At 35.2% G+C, this 21,735-nt stretch overlaps 4 protein-coding genes across 4 annotated transcripts in view; 3 read left to right on the forward strand and 1 right to left on the reverse strand.

Moving 5' to 3' along the window:
• Nucleotides 1-14,074, forward strand: part of LOC125812868 (pentatricopeptide repeat-containing protein At4g02750-like) — a 28,725-nt gene extending 14,651 nt beyond the window's left edge. Inside the window, exon 2 of the mRNA XM_049492324.1 lies at nucleotides 12,532-14,074. Coding sequence (XP_049348281.1) covers nucleotides 12,658-14,022 — 1,365 coding nt within the window. The 5' untranslated portion in view covers nucleotides 12,532-12,657 and the 3' untranslated portion in view covers nucleotides 14,023-14,074. The remainder of the gene's footprint in view (nucleotides 1-12,531) is intronic.
• On the forward strand, nucleotides 2,026-3,338 carry LOC125812871 (transcription factor MYB108-like). Its single transcript, XM_049492328.1, has 3 exons — nucleotides 2,026-2,176; nucleotides 2,452-2,581; nucleotides 2,858-3,338. Exons 1-3 carry the CDS (start codon nucleotides 2,056-2,058, stop codon nucleotides 3,336-3,338), a joined length of 732 nt encoding a protein of 243 aa, XP_049348285.1. The 5' UTR covers nucleotides 2,026-2,055.
• Nucleotides 14,075-17,753: 3,679 nt separating the features above from the next.
• LOC125812862 (EIN3-binding F-box protein 2-like) lies at nucleotides 17,754-19,626 on the forward strand. The gene is made up of 4 exons (XM_049492318.1): nucleotides 17,754-17,784; nucleotides 18,427-18,800; nucleotides 18,842-19,234; nucleotides 19,564-19,626. The coding sequence occupies exons 1-4, from the start codon at nucleotides 17,754-17,756 to the stop codon at nucleotides 19,624-19,626; spliced, it is 861 nt and encodes a 286-aa protein (XP_049348275.1).
• Nucleotides 19,627-19,947: 321 nt separating this feature from the next.
• LOC125812915 (transcription factor UPBEAT1) lies at nucleotides 19,948-20,333 on the reverse strand. The gene has a single exon (XM_049492386.1). It carries the CDS (start codon nucleotides 20,320-20,322, stop codon nucleotides 19,969-19,971), a length of 354 nt encoding a protein of 117 aa, XP_049348343.1. The 5' UTR covers nucleotides 20,323-20,333; the 3' UTR covers nucleotides 19,948-19,968.
• Nucleotides 20,334-21,735: the final 1,402 nt, after the last annotated feature.

Below are 21,735 nucleotides of genomic sequence, written 5' to 3' on the forward strand. Positions count from 1 at the left end.
ATTTTATCCTAAACAAAATACTTTATATAATCACAAATCTTTCATGATATATTTTGAGATCACAAATTTTAAATCCAAATAAATAGTGACAAATAGAAATGGTAGAAAATAGTTGTATTTGTTTCATCTCTGGTCATTTGATTCTCCGCCAAACCCACCATTTGTTGGAATTTTTGAAAGCATTGTGTGGATTAAGAATCTTTGAATTCAAACATATAGTACACCACAGATTTTTTAGTACGGATAAACAGACGTCGGATTTAGAATTTAGAATTTTATGATTTATCAATAATAGGTTATTGATTTAGTGATTTTAGTAATAATTTTATTATTATTATTATCGGGTTATTGGTTCTTAATGGTTTGAAGTTTTTTTTAACGGATTGATAAAATCGATAACACGATAGTATATTTATATCATTTGGTATATAAAGTACTTGACTTAGAACTTAGTTTCATATACTTATATTTCTGGTTGTTTCAAACTCTCGATTATTCTACATTGTATCAGTGTTTGCTTTTGCAGTTTTGCACAAGATGCAATTTATCAACTCATGTGCATGGTTCATTTGGCTTATCACCTTGTTTCTAAGTGATTTCTAATGATATTTTTTTTGGTGTCAAATCTTAATGATTAAATCAATAATCGAACTGATAAAGTTTAATAAATCTGACGATAAGTCAATATCTTAATGGTTCTGTAACGATTTAGCATATTACAAACCGATAATCGATAAGTTAAACCGATAAACTTCAAAATCGTACTGTACACAATCCTAATTATAATAGTGACAAATAGAAATGGTAGAAAATAGTTGTAATTGTTTCACCTCTGGTCATTTGATTCTCCCCCAAACCCACCATTTGTTGGAATTTTGTAAGCATTGTGTTACGTCAATAATCCTGTCAATGAAGGAACCTCATTTTTTTTTTTTGGTGGGTTAAGAATCTTTGAATTCAAACATATACATTATACACCATAGATTTGCTAGTCGGATTTTGAATTTTATGATTTATCGATAATGGATTATTGATTTAGTGGTTTTAGTAATAGTTTTAATTTTTTTTATTATCGAGTTATTGGTTTTTTAGTGGTTTGAAGTTTTTTCTTAACAGATTAATCGATACATATTTATATCATTCTGTATATAAAGTACTTGACTTAGAGCTTAGTTTCATCCTTTAATTTCTAGTTGTCTCAAACTCTCAGTTATTCTAGAATGTGTCAGTGTTTGCTTTTGCAGTTTTGCTCAAGATGCAATCTATCAACTTATGTGCATGGTTCATTTGGCCTGTCATCTTGTTTCTAAGTGACTTTTAATGCTAATTTTTCAAATATTAACGGTTGAACCAATAACCGGACTGATAGTGATCGAAATCAATATTTTAATGGTTCTATAACGGTTTTAACATGTTTACAAATCAATAACTCATAAGTTAAACTGATAAACTTCAAAATCGAACCGAACTGATTGATATGCAATTCTATTTATAATGGTTAAAACGTTTTCTAGATTCAGAATTTAAAATTAATAGGTTAAAAAAGTGTGGGATTAGATTTAAACCTTCCTTGCTTAGGGTGATTTTGGAGTGGTAAGGGAATAAAGGCATTGATTGGCATCCTTCTAGATTGAGCTTAGCGCGGTAAATGCGGTTTGACTTTAGCACTACCAAATTAAACAAATTCCTAATTCCTTTAACATAATACTACAAAATATCGAATCAAATACCTACAAACTTTAAACAGGAAGTCAATATATACAAAATAAGTTAAAAGAAAGACGGTTTGAAAATATTCTTGAATTTGACAGAGATTATTCGTTTTTTACTCTTCCAAAACATTTCGCTATATTCACTTCTACTAGCTAGTACGTAGTAATACTGACGAACGTACACAATCCTCTCTTTTTATGCAACCTTATCTCAAACTTTTAAAATCACTACCTCTCAAACCAATTAAAAAGGACTTTCATGGCCAGGACACTTTCTATGTACTTATATATAGTCCCTTAGCTAATTAAAACATCGATCCATAACAATATTCAAGTCTTGAGAATGGAACAAGTATCAATGGAGATGAAGAAAGGACCTTGGAGTCCCGATGAAGACTCTAAACTCATCCATTCCATCTCCCTATTTGGACAAGGACGCTGGAATTCACTCGCTCACGTTGTTGGTATTATGTCGTGCTAAGAGATCACACATTTATTTACTCAATCATATTATATATTTCATCAATACGTCTTTCATGTGTTGATATGCCTCTTCATTTTCTTTTTAATTTGATCATCATGAGCCTGCTGATGCAATATCATAGTGTAGGTGATTGATCATCTCATCTAATTTAATTTAAACATATATTATCATTTCCTACATATTGCATGCAAATGAAGTATGTATATCATTTTGTTTCTTTCATCAAAAAATAATTACGTATATATATCAATATAGGGTTGAAGCGTAGCGGTAAGAGTTGTAGACTAAGATGGCTGAATTATTTGCAGCCAAATTTACGACGAGGAAAAATAACTCCTCAAGAGCAGCTCCTTATTCTACTCCTTCATTTTCGCTTCGGAAATAGGTAAGTAAACTATATATATAATATGTCATATAAATCGAGACAAATGAAATAATTATATTTTATAAAAGTTTGAACTCATATATAAATAACAATTATTTTGTTTTTTTTTTTTAACAAAAAAAGAAAGAAATAAATAGTCAAAGATATGGTCAATGGTTTTTCAACCATGATAGGTATATGATGAGCATCACAATTATACGTATGGTTTCATATATTTTTGTAAAAGTTGAACTCATAAAATAATTAATATTTTGTTTTTTTTAACAAAATAAATAGATGGTCAAAGATAGCAGAGAATTTGCCTGGGAGAAGCGATAACGATGTTAAGAATTACTGGAGAACCAAAGTGCAAAAGCATGCGAAAGAGCTTCATTGCGAAATCAATAGCCAACAATTTCGACACTTCCTTCTCTATCAATGGATGCCTTCTCTGCTGGCTCAACAAATACCGACTTCTTCTTCTTCTGAATTAATCGTGACGGAGAATAATTATTCTCCTAACAATATCAATACTTGTCCAAACGTTAATGTCATCTCATCATCAATGGATTCATTCGTAACAGAAGATGATAGTAATATTTGGAACAACTTGTCTAGTTTTGAAGATGGAATTAATATTTCTCATGATTTTTCAACTCCTTCAGATATGACACTTTATAATTATTCATCTCATGATGAGGATGATCAGTACTACTGTCACAATTATTGGGCAAGTGCAGAAATGCTAAGTTTGGATGAAATGGACCTTTGGCTCTAATTACGAGTACATGTGAACTCAATAGTCCTGTATATATATAAGAACTTATAAAAAAAATTATAATTATTCAATTGGTGAATCCAATTAGATAATTATTATTGTAATATTTACTTGAAATTATTATAAAAACTCATCGTGTAAACTTTAACTATGAATTCTCTTTCACCTTTATTATAGTGTATATATATATGCATGCGCACCCATCGCGTCAATTTTTTTCCATGCATGTACGTAGTATATAATTAACAAACGTTGTATAACTTTTTTCGTATGATCATAAAACTTTCTATTTCAAGACTAACAAAAAAAAAGGAATCTTCTATAAAAGAAGGAGTTTGTTTATGGAAATGTGGAAAAAGAATAAATGAGGCACAATTTAGGGTAAATTTAGGGGGGGGGGGGGGGGAATTAAAGAGTTAAGTGTTTGATTTACTATCCTTGAAAGTCATGATGCAAGATGTATTTTAGATTGTGAATTCAAGAACGAATTAACTTATTTTTTAATCAGGTAAATAGTGAGTGGGTAATAATGGTAAATAATACTCCATCTGTCCCTAATTACTTGTCCACTTTTCTTTTTATAGTTGTCCTTAATTACTTGTCCATTTTGATAAATCAAGAAATGACAATTTTTTTTACCTATTATATCCTCAATTAAATGATTAATTACTTTGAAAAATGTAGAACTTTTCATCCACTTCATAATTAATAAGGATAAAATGGTAAACTCACCATGTCATTAATTGATTTCTTAATAGGTGTGTCAATTCAAAAGTGGACAAGTAATTAGGAACAGAGGGAGTACCAAAAGAGTGAGTTAATTAGAAGGTCATAAAAACTTCTGCATACTTTAAATGTGTGATTGACACATTTATCGTAATTTAATTATACTACTCCTTCTGTTCTAAAATATCTATCTCACTTTAGCTGTAATTTAACTTTTTTAATCAGGTAGTTAGTAAGGAAGGTAAACTTCTGCCGTTCCTTTTTAATTGTTATCATAAGGTTTGACACAATCCTTGAGAAAAAATTAGTAGAGTGTTGTTTGACGAATATATTCCTTATTAGTTCTTTCATATTTATCTATATATGTGCCTCTCGATTCTAAAATAATTAACGTTAAAGGTAAAGTTGGAAAAAAATAATTAATTCCCTTTTGATTATTTAAATGACAACTATTTTTAGTATATATGACAATTAAAAAGGAATAGATGGAGTATAAAATAGAATAGTAACCTATAAGATAAATTGTATTTTTTCCGTTTCTATTTATATGTCGTTCCGTACTAAAAATATTTTTCTTTAATACTTATCATTTCACAAAATCAATAATGATATTATTTTTCTTATTTTACCCTTGAGAATTATTAATTTAAAAATATGAATTTGACTAAACATAGAAAACTAAACAATTAATTCATGTTCATGTCAATTTAATTAATCAAAATAAATTAATTCATATTTATTTATTGGAAACTTGACTTCATGATAATTAGAACCGTCAAAATGGGCTTAGCCCATGGGGCCGCCCCAACCCAACCCGTTATCAGGGTAGGGTTGAGATAGGTTTTTCAAGTCCATTTTAAACTAAGACTTATAATCCCTTGACCCTTAAGGCTTCATCGGGATCGGGTTGGGGTCAGCCCATGGATAAAAACTATTTATTTAAGGATAACTTACATAAATCTTTCTAGTGTATGAGTTAATTACTTAAAGGCACGTTATGTTGTAATATTACAAATCTTATCAAATTTTGGTACGTCCAGATATATCGAAATATATGGACTCAAAATTAGGTTAATTTGTTCTAAATACATTATATCTCTATGAATCATATGTATCTAAGATACATAGATAAATCTCGTAGCCCTTTTATGGTTGGATTGAGTTAGACATTTTCAGGCCCTTCTAAAATGAAGGATCGACCCGTCCTAGCCCATCAAATTCCCTGACCTGTGATGCTTGGGCCGAGTGGGCTAGGCTGACAATTTTTGACAACTCTAAAGATAACACTAAATAAGAGCAAGTAAACTTACCTAGTTTCTAAGAATGTGAAACCTAAAACAGTTACATATAAATAGAAACGGAGGGAGTATAAGATCGCGGCTACAAGAGTCAAATGACGGCGCTGCTCACCTTTGCTCTTCACCGCCAAATTTCTACCCTCAACAGCTTCATCGGAAACGAAAACCTCCAAGAAGCTCGGAAGCTCTTCGATCAAAGCCCTAACTTGACAAACGTCGTATCATGGAATACCCTTATTGCTTGTTGCTTCAAACACAGCCACATCCAACAAGCAGAGTACCTGTTCGACCAAATGCCTCACAGAGATGTCATTTGTTGGAACACCAATGCTCTCCGGGTAGCACAATTCCAACAACCCGGAGAAAGTATATAGATGTGGAGAAATGTGACCAATGAGCTCACTTTCAGGGTATGTGTTAGCTCGTTCTTGCATTTTTTATTTCAAGCATTTGATCCCTCAGTTTCATGATCTCGTGCTCTGTTTGGGGATAAGTCTTAATTTATTTGATGAGGGGTTATGTTGATTTGGATGATTACAGAGGTTTAGGTCGAGTTTTTGATGAAATTTTGGACAAAGATGTTATGCTGTGGAATGTGTTAATTTTGGGTTATATGAAGTTTGGGTGCACAAGTGCGGCACAGACGGCTTTTGATCAGACCCAGTTGCTTTTCGGTAGACCGTGTATTTTTATTAGATAATATATATGTATATTAACTTGTGAACATGGTTCAATGGTAAAGAAGTGACTGTGAAACGCTAGAGTAGTGGGTTCGAACCTCCTTTAATCCAAACCACCCTCCTTCTCTTTTAGCACTCCAAACTCTTAATCCTGGCTTCGCCTATGAGATTGTTTTTTTACTTGGAGTACTTTGATCAATGGGTATATTGAGAACAAGAAGCTTAATGAAGGTCAATTCATTTTTTGATGAGATGAGTGAGAAAGATGTGGTTTCTTGGATAGCAATGATAAGAGGGTATGTGTACTATGGAGAGTTATGAAGGCTTTGAAATTGTTTAAGTTGATATTGAACTCGAGTTCTCATCCTAATCATTTTACGTTTTCAACTGTTTTAGATGCCTGTGCAGGCTACTCTGCTATTTTGGTAGGCAATCAAGTTTTTGCGTGCATCTTGAAGTCTGGTTTCCCTCTTGATGTCGTCTTGTTGACCTCCCTTGTTGGTATGCACGCTAAATGTGGAGACACTGAAGTTGCTTTCTGCAATTTTTGAGTCAATCCCTGCAAGGAATTCGATCATTGGAGGTTATGCAAGACATGGGCTTGCAGAGAGGGCAATGCAGGAGTTCGAGAGGATGCTGAAGAGTGATATCAGGTCTGGGGGCATTGCTAGGAGCATGTGGCTTGCACTCATGTCTAGAGCTCGGAGAGATTGTAGCAAATGGAATCTACACATTGGAGCACGACCATCCTGCATTATACTCGATGCTTTCCAAAATCTATGGATACAAAGGAGTGTGCAGTGACATAACTTGTTTGGATAAGTTGATGAAGAAATGGCGTGCTACAAAGCAGAAGGCTAGTAGAATGTCTGTCTACTATGAGGCAAGTGGTTTTCTACATAACACTTTCATTAAGAAACTATTAAAAATATATAGATCTTCTAAGTTTTTTCCTTTTTAGCAACTAAATTTTTATGCCCAATAGAACATAAATTTTTAGAAACCAAATCATATGGGGTATAACACGTGAGTACTTATGCCAAAAATATTTTCATTCACAATTTTTTATTAAATAGACTACAATAGCAAAAATTAAATACTTGAAATAAATAAGAACAAAAATTAAATACAAATATGTTGAAGAGACAATTGGTGTAGAAACTTATTAGCAGACAACCATTGAATGAGGAAGTTCAAACACCCCAATATATATGAAGGTTAATGCAATTGGTGCTTAATATTATATATGTAAATGTTGAAGTACCAGTTAGGAATATATAAATTTTATTTTCAATTCTAAAAAATAATGTACTAGTGAAACTTTTATCAAATTTGACTATTTTTCTCTTATAAAAATATAACTTTAACTGTCAAGGTTTTTAAGTAAATTTAAAAGATTAGATATTCTATTTATATCTTTGTTTGAATTTGAATCATGATAGTGCATAGATACACTCACTTCATTAGTTGTTAATTTACATTATTTGATACTCATTAAAAAATTATTACTATATTTATATGTAATCAAGAGTGATTTATTATCAGTCATGAGGTGGATCAGAATTGCAACTTTTGGAAATATTTCTTCTTTTATTACTACTATAAATAAGGAAGAATATCTAGTTTTGTAGTTTGCACTAGATTTTTCTTGTCCTTTTTATTCAAATTGAAATTTGTAAGACCATGCATATTTGATAAATTTTAAGAACTTTAAGGACTTTTTATATGCTACTAAAAATGATGCTGTCATGAAAAAGGTAATATTGATCCTACAAAGTATATTTGTATATTGAGATTACTTAACTTGTTACAAATAATATTTTATCTCAAGACATTATTGTAAGCATAAACTTAATGCACATTAGGATCTTATACAATATAATTACTAAGAGGAATTATAGAAACATACCTGAATACATTATCGTGGAAAGTGATTTCTACGATAATGTCTTTAGGTATGTTTCTATAACGCCTCTCAGTAAATTATTTTGTCTAAGATCCTGACATGCATTAGGTTTTTGCTTACAATAATGTCTTAAGGTAAAATATTATTTGTAACAAGTTTAGTAATATTTTCATATAAAATAAAGACTTAATATACGAATGTACTTTGTAGGATCATTATTTCCTTTTTCATGACAGCGTAATTTCTAGTAGCATACAATTTCTTTTAAAGTTCTTAAAATTTATCAAATATTCAAGGTCTTACGAATTTCTTTTTGAATAAAAAGGACAAGAAAATTAATGTGTAGACTACAAAAGTGGATATTCTTCCTTGTAATAATAGTAATAAGAGAAATTATTTCCAAAAGTAGCAATCCTGATTCACCTCATGCCTGATAATAAATCACTTGTGATTGTATAATTTTTTTTTTATTGAGTATCAAACAATGTAACTTAGCAACTAATGAATTGAGTGTATCTAAATAGGATATCTAACCTTTTAAATTTACTTAAAAGCTTTGACCGTTAAAGTTATATTTAAAAAAGCAAAAATGGTCAAATTTTATTTTTTTACAATGGTAAAAAGATCAATGTTATCCTTCGTTATACTATTACTCTATCATTATCTAAATAATTCAAATATATTTCACCTCTGTTAAGTTTTTTTTTTTTCTTTTTTGGTTAAAATGACAGAAATATTTGTGGAAAGAGGCCATGCTTTGTATAGCAGGATAAGTTGAAGTCTCAACCATTGAATGACTTAATAAGTAGCTATCACAAATAGGTAGTTTCCTATTGTACATAATTCCACACATATTGCTTTGGCTGCATATATTGGTGGAACTATCAAAATAGTAGGGGTTACAAAAGATTGGTAATTCACTCCTTTTGCTCAATAGATCAGTCACTCAATTCTGTTCTCTAATGACGTGGGTTGGTGCCGATGCTCTTAATTGAATTTGAGATCTGCACTCCACAAGAATGTTAGAAGAATGCATATTATCATGATTTTGCATATTTATGACTTCTAGAGAGTCGAGATTTGTTTCAAGGGGGGGGAGGGGGGGGATTGTACTTAATAGCTAGCATGAGCCTTGTAGGGCTTTGAGCTCTTCCATTATGGAATTCATGTGAGGGGCCTTGACATTGAATCCAGGGTCCAATCCCCTCTATGGTTTCTAATAATACCTCCGATTACGCCAATACCAAGGCTGAACATGACAGAACCATCAGTGTTAAGCATGTAAGTCTCAAGAGGAGCGGAGTTCCATTTGACAAGGATTGTATATGGTTGTCCTTTAGGGATGGGAGTTTGGTCGATGAGAAGGTGGTACTCAGTAACTTGGAAGAGTGCTAGGTTGAATGACCTTTTCCTTTCGTTTAAAAAGTTGTTATTCCTTTAAAACCAAATGTTCCAAAATAAAACAAAAGAGAAGCATGAAGTTCCAAGAGAGCATAACATTATAGGGTTTCCCTCTAAGAGGATTTCAAAGATTCTTCCAAATTTCAATGGAAAGGTTGAACGTATGAAAAATGCAGGCATGAGTGTTGTTGCAGGTAACCTTAGCTCAGAAGTCAGAGGGATTAGCACACTTAAAGAAGATATGATCAGTAATGTCTAAGTGACAATCTTGGTTAACATTAATGCCTAGTCCATGGAGGTATTTAGTTGTAGGATGTCTGGTATGGTTCATGAGCCAGAGGATGTTCTTGATCTTGTTAGGGCGTTAGATTCTCTAGATCCATTTAAAGTTCTGTGTGTTGCTGACTTGATGTCCTTCGACAATATTGACGTGGATAAAGATATATGCACTGTTAGTAGAGAACCTTCCATTAGTTGTGAGACCCCAAACTAGCCGGTTTTCTTTAGTTTTATTGGGGTGGAGGTGGTGAATGTTAACAATCCAAGCTATAAGGTGGTCAGGAAGGGATATGGATAACCCAGAGAGGTTCCTGAGTCCATTTCTATTAAAGTCACTTATCTTAAGGTTATCTTCCTCCCTTAGTAGGGGACGCCGAATCATACTTCTAATAGTGCTCTAATGGTGGAGTTTGGATGTCATTAAAGAAGTTGACTCTAATTCTCTTATGGTCCCACCCATCTGTGACCATCTTTCCTATCCCTCCATCCATCCAAGAGAGACCCCCCATGTTTTGGAGACATGCTTAACTCTCCAATTGGGTTTAGGGTTAGAGTATTTATTGATAAGAATAGTACTCCACATGCTTTCATGATTGTGGTAGATTCTCTAGTAGAGGTTGATATGAAGGATCTCTATTCTTGATATCTCTTTTTTGGATACCTTCTTTTTCTTTAGAGCTTGTAAGCATGTTTAGTTTACTATGTAAAGCTTTTTTTTCTTCTTTTAAGCAGTAGTACCTCAAATAAAGTTCCTTTGGTTTCTATTTATAGAGTTGTGGACTTTTGCAGGGATTTTGATGTACTACATAATGTGAAAGGGGATGCTTCCTAGAGAAGCCCTAGCTAGCATAGTTCTGCCAGCCATGTTGAAGAACTTCATCTTCTAACCAGAAAGCTTGTTGTTCATGCTGTCAATAATTGGTTGGAAGTCACTGTTGTCAAGCTTCTTTTGGAAATGTTTTTTCTTTTATTACTACGATATACAAGGAAGGATATTCAATTTTGTAGTCCGCACATGAATTTTCTTGTAAAACCTCGCATATTTGATATATTTTAAGAACTTTAAAAACTTTTTATATGCTACTAAAAATGATGTTGTCATGAAAAATATATTAATGATCCTACAAAGTACATTCATGTATTGAGTTTTATTTTATATGAAAATATTACTAAACTTGTTTCAAATAATATTTTACCTTGAGACTTTATTGTAAGTATAAACTTAATGTACGTCACAATCTAGGCAAGATAATTTACTGAGAGGCGTTATAGAAATATACATGAAGACATTATCGTGAAGAGTGACTTCTATGCCTCCTTATCCTAGTCGTAATCATAATTGTCAGCATCGAAAAAGTGTAGAGAATTATACAATAACCCTAGTGAGTGGAAGAAAGACCAATTTATAAAGGCATAATTAATAGATTAATATGCCTTTTAACTTGATCTCAACTCATATTTATGTTTTCTAACTTTGGATGTGCACAAGTAGACATTTAAACTTGTATAAAGTTGAACAAGTAAACAAATGAGTCCAACATGACATAATACATTGGTCCTCCTTTAACTTTAAGTATTTACTTGTACATAACCAAAGTTTGAGGGCATAAATTTGAGTTGAAGCTAAGTTAAAAGGCATATATATGTATTGATTATGCCTTTATACATTGGTCCTCCTTCAACTCACTAGGGTTATCATATAATTCTCTACATTTTTTTGCCACCGACAATTGTGATAACGTAAGATTAGGACAAGGAGGCGTAAAAATCACTCTCCACGATAATATCTTCAGGTAATCTATAACGCCTCTCGGTAAATTATCTTGTCTAAGATCGTGACATTTATCAAGTTTATGCTTACAATAAAGTCTTAATGTAACATTAAATTATCTTGTCTAAGATCGTGACATTTATCAAGTTTATGCTTACAATAAAGTCTTAAGGTAAAATATTATTTGAAACAAGCTTAGTAATATTTTCATATAAAATAAAAACTCGATGTGTGAATGTACTTTGTAGGATCATTAACCCATCGGTGACTCCCTAAAGTTTGCAAGAATTTTCAGTTAGACACCTTAACTTGACTTTTTTCATTTAGACACTTAATGTCATGCCCCGCTGAGTCATGTTGACACTTTTTTCACAATTTTCTGCTGACCCTACGCGTGTGTTGACCAAACATATCCACATGGGTTAAATGACCAATTATGTCATGCTAGCTCATTTTAAAGCCATGTCATTATACACACAAAAATAAATTAAAGAAAAAAACAATAAACGGTCAAATAAAAAGGGTTTTGATCAATTAAAAATAAATTATTTAGATGATTTCCCTTCTCACCCCGATCATCTTCTCCATCAAGTAACACATGTTCGTCCTCACTGTTTAAGTGTCTTTATTTTTCATTTTTGGCTTGTCACAAGTGGCTCTTTCTATATTTAATAAGTCGTCAATTCAAATATCTTATATAACAAGTTTAAAATCACAAGATCAAAATTAAAAGACATACTCATTTTGTAACTTCTTTAATAAAAACTACCATACAATTCAAATATCTATTTTATTCCTTAAATTTTGTATCCAATCAAAATGAAAAAACATTTGATTAGAACGGATGAAAATATAAAATAACAATTTCCCTTGCTACAAGCTCCATACAAGAAACTAAAAAATGGAATAATAAGATAAATTAATTTATCTAAGTTCTAATTTAGAATGCTCAAATTCTTAATCGTAGCTGTCGCGAGTTATTTCTATTTTATAGTAGAGTGTGTAAGCGACAAATAGCGGCTGCAAGAGTCAAATGCCGGCGCTGTGCACCTTTGCTCTACGCCGCCAAATCTCTACCCTCTCAACGGTTAATTTGAACAAAACGATCAACAGCTTCATTGGAAACGGAAACCTCCAAGAAGCTCGGAAGCTCTTCGATCAAAGCCCCCACTTGACAAATGTCGTATCATGGAATTCCCTTATCGCTGGTTACTTCAAACACAACCTCATCCAACAAGCAGAGTACCTGTTTGACAAAATGCCTCACAGAGATGTTGTTTCTTGGAACACCATGCTCTCCGGATATCGCAACGCCAACAACCCAGAGAAAGTATATAGATGTTTTCTAGATATGAACAGATGTGGAGACATGAGACCCAATGAGCTCACTTTCGCAGTGTCAATTAGCTCCTTCTTGCATTTGGATTACAAGCATTTGATCCCTCAGCTTCACGGTCTCGTGCTCTGTTTGGGGATAAGTCTCAATGTCTTTGTAGGGTCAGCATTGATGAGGGGTTATGTTGATTTGGATGATTACAGAGGTTTAGCTCGAGTTTTTTATGAGATTTTGGATAAAGATGTTACGCCGTGGAATGTGTTGATTTTGGGTTATATGAAATTTGGGTGCACAAGTGAGGCGCAGAGGGCTTTTGATATGATGCCTATGAGAAATTCTTTTACTTGGAGTACTTTGATCAATGGGTATATTGAGAACAAGAAGCTTAATGAAGCTCGATTCGTTTTTGATAAGATGAGTGAGAAAGATGTGGTTTCTTGGACAGCAATGATAAGAGGGTATGTGCAATATGGAGAGTTTATGAAGGCTTTGAAATTATTTAAGTTGATGTTGAACTCGGGTTCTCGTCCTAATCATTTTACGTTTTCAACTGTTTTAGATGCCTGTGCAGGCTACTCTGCTGTTCTGGTAGGCTATCAAGTTCATGCGTGCATCTTGAAGTCCGGTTTCCCTCTTGATGTCGTCTTGTTGACCTCCCTTCTTGACATGTACGCTAAATGTGGAGACATTGAAGTTGCTTTCTGCATTTTTGAGTCTATCCCGGCAAGGAATTTGGTAGCTTGGAATTCGATCATTGGAGGTTATGCAAGACATGGGCTTGCAGAGAGGGCAATGCAGGAGTTTGATAGGATGCTAAAGAGTGGTATCAGGCCTGATGAAATTACTTTTATTAATTTGGTATATGCATGTGGCCATGGTGGGCTAGTCGAGGAAGGTGAGAGAATTTTCAATTCTATGGTAACAGAGTACGGATTGAAAGCAGAGATGGAACACTATGCATGTATGGTGGACTTGTATGGAAGGGCAGGTCAGCTTGAGAAAGCAGAAAAACTAATCGATGGGATGCCTTTTAAGCCTGATGTGGTCGTCTGGGGGGCATTGCTAGGAGCATGTGGCTTGCACTCATGTCTAGAGCTCGGAGAGATTGCAGCAAATGGAATCTACAAATTGGAACACGACCATCCTGCAGTATACTCGGTGCTTTCCAAAATCTATGGAGACAAAGGAGTCTGCAGTGACATAACTGGCTTGGATAAGTTGATGAAGAAATGGCGTGCTACAAAGCAGAAGGCTGGTAGTTGGATTGAATCTCCTTCCATAAACTGAAATGTTTGTCTACTATGAGGCAAGTGGCTTTCTATACAATGCTTCCATTAAGAAACTAACGTCCAATGCTGGCAAACCGACGCAAATGATCAGTAAGTATTAAGTGGTAGCGTATGTTCAGTGTCTCAATATTCCTCTGTACTCAAGAGTTACGTTTAAGACATAATGTTCTCAAATTCCAGTTCTCCAAAACTCAAAAATGCAATGAGCCTTGTCGTCGTCTTCTTCTTCTTTTATCATAATATTTCGCAAGTTATTCTGTAAGTCGTAACTATGCTATACTTAGCAACATAGATTTGTACGAAAGAAGAAGAAGACATAAATTGTGTAGCATTTCAAAATTTATTATAATGTTCATAAACTGAAGTTATGTTTTTTAGGACATGTATATTTTTAGAAAAAAAGTTACATGAATAAACATGGAATTGCACAAATTTCCTTAAAAATGTATCGATCTTTAAGTTTTTGCTTTTTAGCAACTAAATTTTTATGCCCAACAACAACAACAACAACATGCCCAGTGAAATCCCACTAGGTGGGGTCTGGGGAGGGTAAAGTGTACGCAGACCTTGCCACTACCTCGTGGAGGTAGAGAGGCTATTTCCGGGAGACCCTCAACTCAAGAACAACAAATCTAAGTGACAGGAGAGATATATATAAAACATAACAGCCAATACAAAAGATAGCGTATACTCAACAAATGAGACAGTAACAACAAGAAAATAATGCGATGCGTGAAACGCAGTAAACAACATAAGGCTAGGTCTACCCCAAACGCTAACAACCCATACCCTTGCAAGGGAAGACAACACGCTAACCCTACTAACCTTCAACCTTAATACGTGACCTCCACTCCTTTCTATCTAGAGTCATGTCCTCGGTAATGTGAAGCATAGCCAATTCTTGTCTAATCACCTCCTCCCAATACTTCTTGGGCCTACCTCTACCCCTCCGCGTACCCTCTACCACCATTACCTCGCACCTCCTCACTGGGGCGTCTGCTCTCCGTCTCTTCACATGCCCAAACCATCTCAGTCTCGCTTCCCTCAACTTGTCCACCACAGAGGCCACTCCCACCTTCTCCCGGATAACCTCATTCCTAATCCTGTCGCTCCTAGTGTGCCCACACATCCATCTCAACATCCTCATCTCCGCAACATGCATTTTATGAACGTGTGCGTTCTTGACCGGCCAACACTCCGCTCCATACAACAAGGCCGGTCTAACTACCACTCTGTAAAACTTACCTTTAAGTTTCGGTGGAATTTTCTTACACACAATACTTTAGAGGCAAGCCTCCATTTCATCCAAGCAGCCCCAATGTGATGTGTGACATCATCATCGATGTCACCACTCCCTTGGATTACAGCCCCAAGATACTTAAAACTTTCCTTCTTAGGAATGATTTGTGCGGCAAGTCTCACTTCCACATCTGTCTCATCCACCACATCACTGAATTTGCACCCCAAATATTCTGTTTTGGTCCTACTCAACCTAAACCCTTTGGACTCCAGCGTTTGTCTCCATACCTCCAACCGCGCATTAACTCTGTCCCGCGTCTCATCAATCAGTACTATGTCATCCGCAAATAACATACACCATGGGACCTTCTCCTGAATAGACCGCGTCAACTCGTCCATCACCAAAGCAAATAGGAAAGGGCTTAGGACTGATCCCTGATGCAGCCCCATCTCAACTGGGAAATGTTCTGAGTCTCCTCCAACTGTTCTAACCCGAGTCTTGGCTCCACCGTACATGTCCTTTATCGCCCTAATATAAATCATCGGGACTCCTTTAGACTCCAAGCACCTCCAGAGGACATTCCTCGGTACTTTGTCATAGGCCTTTTCAAGGTCAATGAACACCATATGTAGGTCTCTCTTCCTTTCTCTATATTTTTCTACCAGTCTACGCATAAGATGAATGGCTTCGGTAGTCGAACGTCCCGGCATGAATCCAAACTGATTCTCAGAGATGGACACCCTTTTTCTCACCCTCATCTCCACCACTCTCTCCCAAATCTTCATAGTATGGCTCAACAATTTGATACCCCTGTAGTTGTTACAGTTTTGGATATCACCCTTGTTTTTATACAACGGAACCATTGTACTCCACCTCCATTCTTCAGGCATTTTTGCTATCTTAAAGATAACATTAAACAACCCAGTTAACCACTCTATGCCTGCCTTGTCCATGCTCTTCCAAAATTCTACCGGAATCTCATCGGGTCCGGTCGCTCTTCCCCTACTCATCCTACTAATAGCCCGTATAACCTCCTCGGACCTAACGCACCTATAGTATCCAAAATCCCGAAGTCTTTCAGAGTGTGCCAAATCACCCAACACAATGTCTGCTTCCCCTTTTTCATTTAAAAGTTTGTGAAAGTAGCTTCGCCATCTTTGCTTGATGGCGGTCTCTTCCACCAGTATTTTGCCTTCCTCATCTTTGATACACTTCACTTGGTCCAAGTCGCGCGCCTTCCTCTCTCTTGCTTTTGCGAGCCTATACAACTTCTTATCCCCACCTTTGTCCCCCAGCTCGACATACAAGCGTTCGAAAGCTGCCGTCTTCGCCTTCGTAACAGCTAACTTAGCTTCTGTCTTTGTCGTCTTATAGACTTTCTTAAGCGTCCGCTTCTCTTCCTCGTCTACGCACTCCGCCAATTTTATGTATGCAGCCTTCTTCGCTTCCACTTTACCTTGGACTTCCCCATTCCACCACCAATCTCCTTTATGGCCTCCAAATTTACCCCTTGACACCCCTAACACCTTAGAAGCAACTTCCCTAATGCAACTAGCTGCTTTATTCCACATGCTGTCCGCATCCCCGCTACCACTCCAAGCCCCCATCCCCATCAGCTCCTCACCCATCTCCCGAGAAAGGGCAGGGGTCAACCCACCCCATTTAATCCTCGGTCGATTAGGTATCATCTTCCACCTATCCCTCTTAATCTTCAGGTCCATCACCAAAAGCTTGTGTTGGGTAGTGAGGTTTTCACTTGGGATGACCTTGCAGTCCTTAAAGAGACCTCTATCACCCTTCCTGAGGAGTAAGTAATCTATCTGGGTCTTAGCTACCGGGCTACGAAAGGTAACCAAGTGGTTCTCCTTCTTCGGAAAGCATGAGTTCGCAATCACCAACTCAAAAGCCTTAGCAAAGTCTAGAAGCGAAGTTCCACCTCCATTTCTCTCCCCAAAACCAAAGCCTCCATGAACATCATCAAATCCACTAGAAGTTGCCCCGATGTGGCCATTAAAATCTCCACCAATGACAATCTTCTCGGTATTCGGTATACCTCTAACTACCTCATCCAAATCCTCATAAAAGCACTTTTTGGCCTCCTCGTCCAAGCCCACTTGAGGGGCATAAGCACTAATAACACTCAAAGTGCATCCTCCAATGACTAGCTTAATCGTCATCAGCCTATCATTGATCCTCCTAACCTCCATCACTTGCTCTCTCAAATCCCCATCTACTAAAATACCCACTCCATTTCTATCCCTTGACCCTCCTGAGTACCACAACTTAAACCCATCAACATCCCGAGCCTTGGCGCCTACCCATCTAGTCTCTTGGACACAAGCTATATTTATCTTTCTCCTCTTGAGAATTTTCACTAGCTCTATGGACTTCCCCGTCAACGAACCTATGTTCCAAGATCCTACCCTCACGTTATATGCCAAAAATATTTTCATTCACAATTTTTTATTAAATAGACTACAAAAACAAAAATGAAATACAAATCTGTTGAAGAGACAATTGGTGCAGAAACCTATTTAGGAGAATGCACAACCATTGATTGAGATAAATATTGCCATCTCAATGTCCCAATCCATTTTAGCCTCCTCTCCACTTGTTCTGCCGCCATTAGTATTTCTTTTCTTTTCATCCTTGCTACTATTATTAATATTGTGTAATTAAAAAGGGAAGTGTTGCGCTGAAATGAGATAAATATTATTTAACTAGATGAAAAACTAACTAGTGGTGGAGCAACAAGTAAAAGGAAGAGGTAAAGTGTGTTAGGATACTGAGGTGGGATGTCATGTGGTGTTCATCTCATCAAAATTTAGTGTTAGATAAAATTATGCATTCACTTTGGACAACCCTAGTAAACAAGAGGTATATATAAATTATTTAAATAACAATTGTTATGATTTCAATGAGATCCAGAAATTCAATTGCAGAAAAGATTTTTTTTCCTTCATAATTAGGGATTATTTTCTGATTTATAAATACTAAAATGAGTATCGATTACAAGAAAAAAAAAATTACAATGAACTAAGCTAATTAAACTAAGCAATATTCCATAACCAACAAATCTATAGAGGAGATGAGATGAGTCAAAATTTAGGAAGTTGTTGTATTCTGCTCTTTGTCTGATGTTTTAAATCTTTTGATTTTCAGGAAATGGTGCTTTCTTCCAAGGTTCATATCCAAGTCCAAAACAATCCGCTCTGTTTTTATCACATCGGCAAAATGGGAATGTATATGTTCCTTCTTGGAAGAGGATTTGTGTCAGTACCACTGTTGAAAATTTCGAGCAGGAGAAGCAGTCTTCCAATGAATTCCTTCTTGATGAATGCCTCGTTGAGGTATTCAAACATCTTTCCAGTGGCCAAGAGAGAAGTGCTTGTGCTTGTATTTCCAAGCGCTGGCTTATGCTTTTAAGCAGCATCCGCAGGGATGAAGCATTTGCCTTCAAGCCCAATCTGAATGCTGAAGAGGAATCTACTCAGCGTACCCAAGTTAAAATTGGTGAGATTGCAGAATCTGCTGGTGTAGAAGGTGAGGGATATCTTGCCAGGTCCCTTGCTGGCAGGAAGCCACAGATGTCAGACTTGCTGCTATTGTGATTGGAACTGCAAACCTTGGAGGCTTAGTAAAGCTATCTATATGGGGAGACAACCTTTGTCGTGGTGTGACTGATACTGGTCTCAAGGCTATCGCTCGAGGTTGCCCTACTCTCAAACATCTTTTCCTATGGGATTTGTCTTCTGTTGGTGATGAAGGCTTATCTGAGATTGCTCATGAGTGTCATCTGTTAGAGAAGCTTGATCTTTTCCAATGCCCAACAATTACTGACAAGTCTTTACTCGAAATATTTGCGGTGAACTGCCCCAATATGACCTCTATAACAATGGATTCTTGTTCAAACATTGGGAATGAGTCTCTCAAAGCTGTCGGTCAATATTGCCTGAACCTGAAGCTTGTTGTATTTAGAAATTGTCCACTCTAGAATGAAGCTGTTATCAAGATGTTTGCCATAATTCTCTGAGAATGCACATCCTGGATTTTTTTGGTCCTGGCTCCTTTGCCAGTAGTTTTTAGCTTCTAGCACTGCATTGCTGAGAAAATTGTGCTACAATAAAAACTTTTTTCACCATATCTCTTATGTTCCTGTTTAGTTTGGAGTGAATTTATTTGAAAGTTTTTTTTTGGGTTGGCCCTTCTCCTGTATCTGCAATATGGAGACACTTTATGAAGGCTTTGAAATTGCTTAAGTTGATGTTCATTTTACGTTTTCAACTGTTTGTCTTTTAGATGCCTGTGCAGGCTACTCTATTGTTGCATATGGAGAATGTGCTAAGTGAATTGAGATTGTGAATTGTGATGATCCATATCTTCAGAGATACGTTATGGTGCTATCTTCTGTTGTGTTTAAGTTATATACATCGTCAGTGATCTCACTTTGTTACCAAAACAAGCTTGCAACTTTACATAACTTTATAGTTTTGCAACTTCACTTTGATTTCACAATAGTAAACATTCACATTCTCATTTTGTTATCTTTAGGTTTTGCATTGTACTAAGATAAGTTATTAGATGTATATACTTATATTGAGAAAAAGAGAAAACATTGATGAATGAACAAAGAAAACAACATCAGTTAATTAATCTGTATATAATTCATTTTTGACACAATATAATACATGATTTATTGATCTTCTAGTCACTATTAGAAGGTGACAATACATTTACCATATCTTGCATAACCTTAACTCTCATTTCTAAAGCCAAAATGTAATCAGCTGTCTCTCTGAAAATCCCTTCCAACCCCAAATCCTCACAGTTAATTGGAATCAACTTCTTAAGTACCCTGACTTTCCTTCCAATCTCATCCTCGAGCCTTCTAGAACGTTCTACGCGTACCCTTCTCTTCATCACAACACTTTTACACCTTTTGACATGCCTTACGTTATAAGTCGTGACTATTTGTCTCCTTATATGGCGTTGGCCTCTTAAAAAAGAATCGCTTAAATCACACTTTCCCTTGTTAGGAGTACGAGAAAAAATACCCATAAGAAATTATGTATATATGTTGAATCTTTTAAGATAGCTCTTTGACAATTTTTTTTGACAAAGGGAATGAGTGTTTTTAGAAGCAAAATGTATGGCTATATATATAAGTTATAATATATGATGATTCATTAGGCCAATTATAGGATAATACATTAATGTATTCCAAAAGAATGGGATTAAATAAATCAATGAATGCAAAGAAGCCAAGTGTACATTATATTAATTTGTGGTTAGTAAGTTATAGGAATGCATGTTATCCAGCTAAGTAGTGCACATGAATCCACATGATGATTTTCTTCACCGCCCCAACTATATTATATATATATATATATATATATATATATATATATATATATATATATATATATATGGCTTAAATTAAAGAGCACCACATTTTATTTTCATTCATATAGGCCCATATTACAACACACACGCATGCATGATTTTAATGAAAAACACCCTGGATTATTCCTTTACCCCCTTTTTCCAAATTCAATGCATGCCTAATGTGAATATGAGTCGCGGGAGATGGATTCGAGATTTAAATTCTAGGCATTTGGTAATTTTGAGAGATATTTTGAATGTGGTGAATAGACTTAATCTGTGATTGCTAGAGTGACATGAGTTTAATGATGGTGTAATAATGATATTTTATAAGAGAGGACAAAGATCGATTCCCTCTACCAAACACCTTCTCAGTCCAGCTTGTTATATCGAACTTGCCTAATGCAATTTACATCTCTAGTATAATTTATAAGCTATTGCACAAGAGCGAATTTATACTATGCGCACACCTAAAAAATAGCACTTGAGAGCTTACAGAGGAAAGTCTAAAAAGAAAAAGTTAAGATATATTACGAATACAAATTTAGAATTCGTAAACTTCAAATTCTAAATCGGATGAAAATATGAATGTGACTCTATTACAGCTCGATAGACCTTTTTTAGGCTGCTAATTGCTAATTACTTCATGTTCCCCAACAGGAGGCTCCTTAATTTAAGCAATCTTCTAATCATATTTTCTCATGCTTTTGTCTATACAAAGTGAGACCTCATTATCTTCCATGTTGGAAATTGGGATAAGATCGCATTCTCTAATTACATCCCTTTAATTTTTCTAATCATATAATTAGAAAAAAAATCAACAAAATTAATGATTCTTTGAAAATCTGGTTCAACGAATGCCACGGATGCATATAATAAAATTTCTTTTGTGTATTAATTAAAATCGAAATGGTGGTATGTATAATATATTACTTGGTTGTAAATTATCACCTCTTATCAAGAACATGGATGCACATGAAACTCGTTAAGAAGTAATGGTGGGTACAAGGAAGTAGGGACGAAGCTACAATATATATTCCGTATTAGATATGAGTTTAGGTGAACTCAATAACTTTAGCTTAAAAGTTA

Source organism: Solanum verrucosum, unplaced genomic scaffold (assembly GCF_900185275.1).
Source record: "Solanum verrucosum unplaced genomic scaffold, falcon-dt-bn FXZP01000144.1, whole genome shotgun sequence".
NCBI lineage: Eukaryota > Viridiplantae > Streptophyta > Magnoliopsida > Solanales > Solanaceae > Solanum > Solanum verrucosum.

What these genes read in the sequence shown, in the direction of transcription:
- LOC125812871 (XM_049492328.1), top strand. Translation starts at nt 2,056, where the DNA reads ATGGAACAAGTATCAATGGAGATGAAGAAAGGACCTTGGAGTCCCGAT. An exon ending in TTCACTCGCTCACGTTGTTG is followed by an intron (nt 2,177 to 2,451) that starts GTATTATGTCGT and finishes ATATCAATATAG; the next exon opens with GGTTGAAGCGTAGCGGTAAG. An exon ending in CATTTTCGCTTCGGAAATAG is followed by an intron (nt 2,582 to 2,857) that starts GTAAGTAAACTA and finishes CAAAATAAATAG; the next exon opens with ATGGTCAAAGATAGCAGAGA.
- LOC125812862 (XM_049492318.1), top strand. Translation starts at nt 17,754, where the DNA reads ATGAAATACAAATCTGTTGAAGAGACAATTG. An exon ending in ATCTGTTGAAGAGACAATTG is followed by an intron (nt 17,785 to 18,426) that starts GTGCAGAAACCT and finishes TTTGATTTTCAG; the next exon opens with GAAATGGTGCTTTCTTCCAA. An exon ending in GCCTGAACCTGAAGCTTGTT is followed by an intron (nt 19,235 to 19,563) that starts GTATTTAGAAAT and finishes TTTGTCTTTTAG; the next exon opens with ATGCCTGTGCAGGCTACTCT.
- LOC125812915 (XM_049492386.1), bottom strand. Translation starts at nt 20,322, where the DNA reads ATGGGTATTTTTTCTCGTACTCCTAACAAGGGAAAGTGTGATTTAAGC.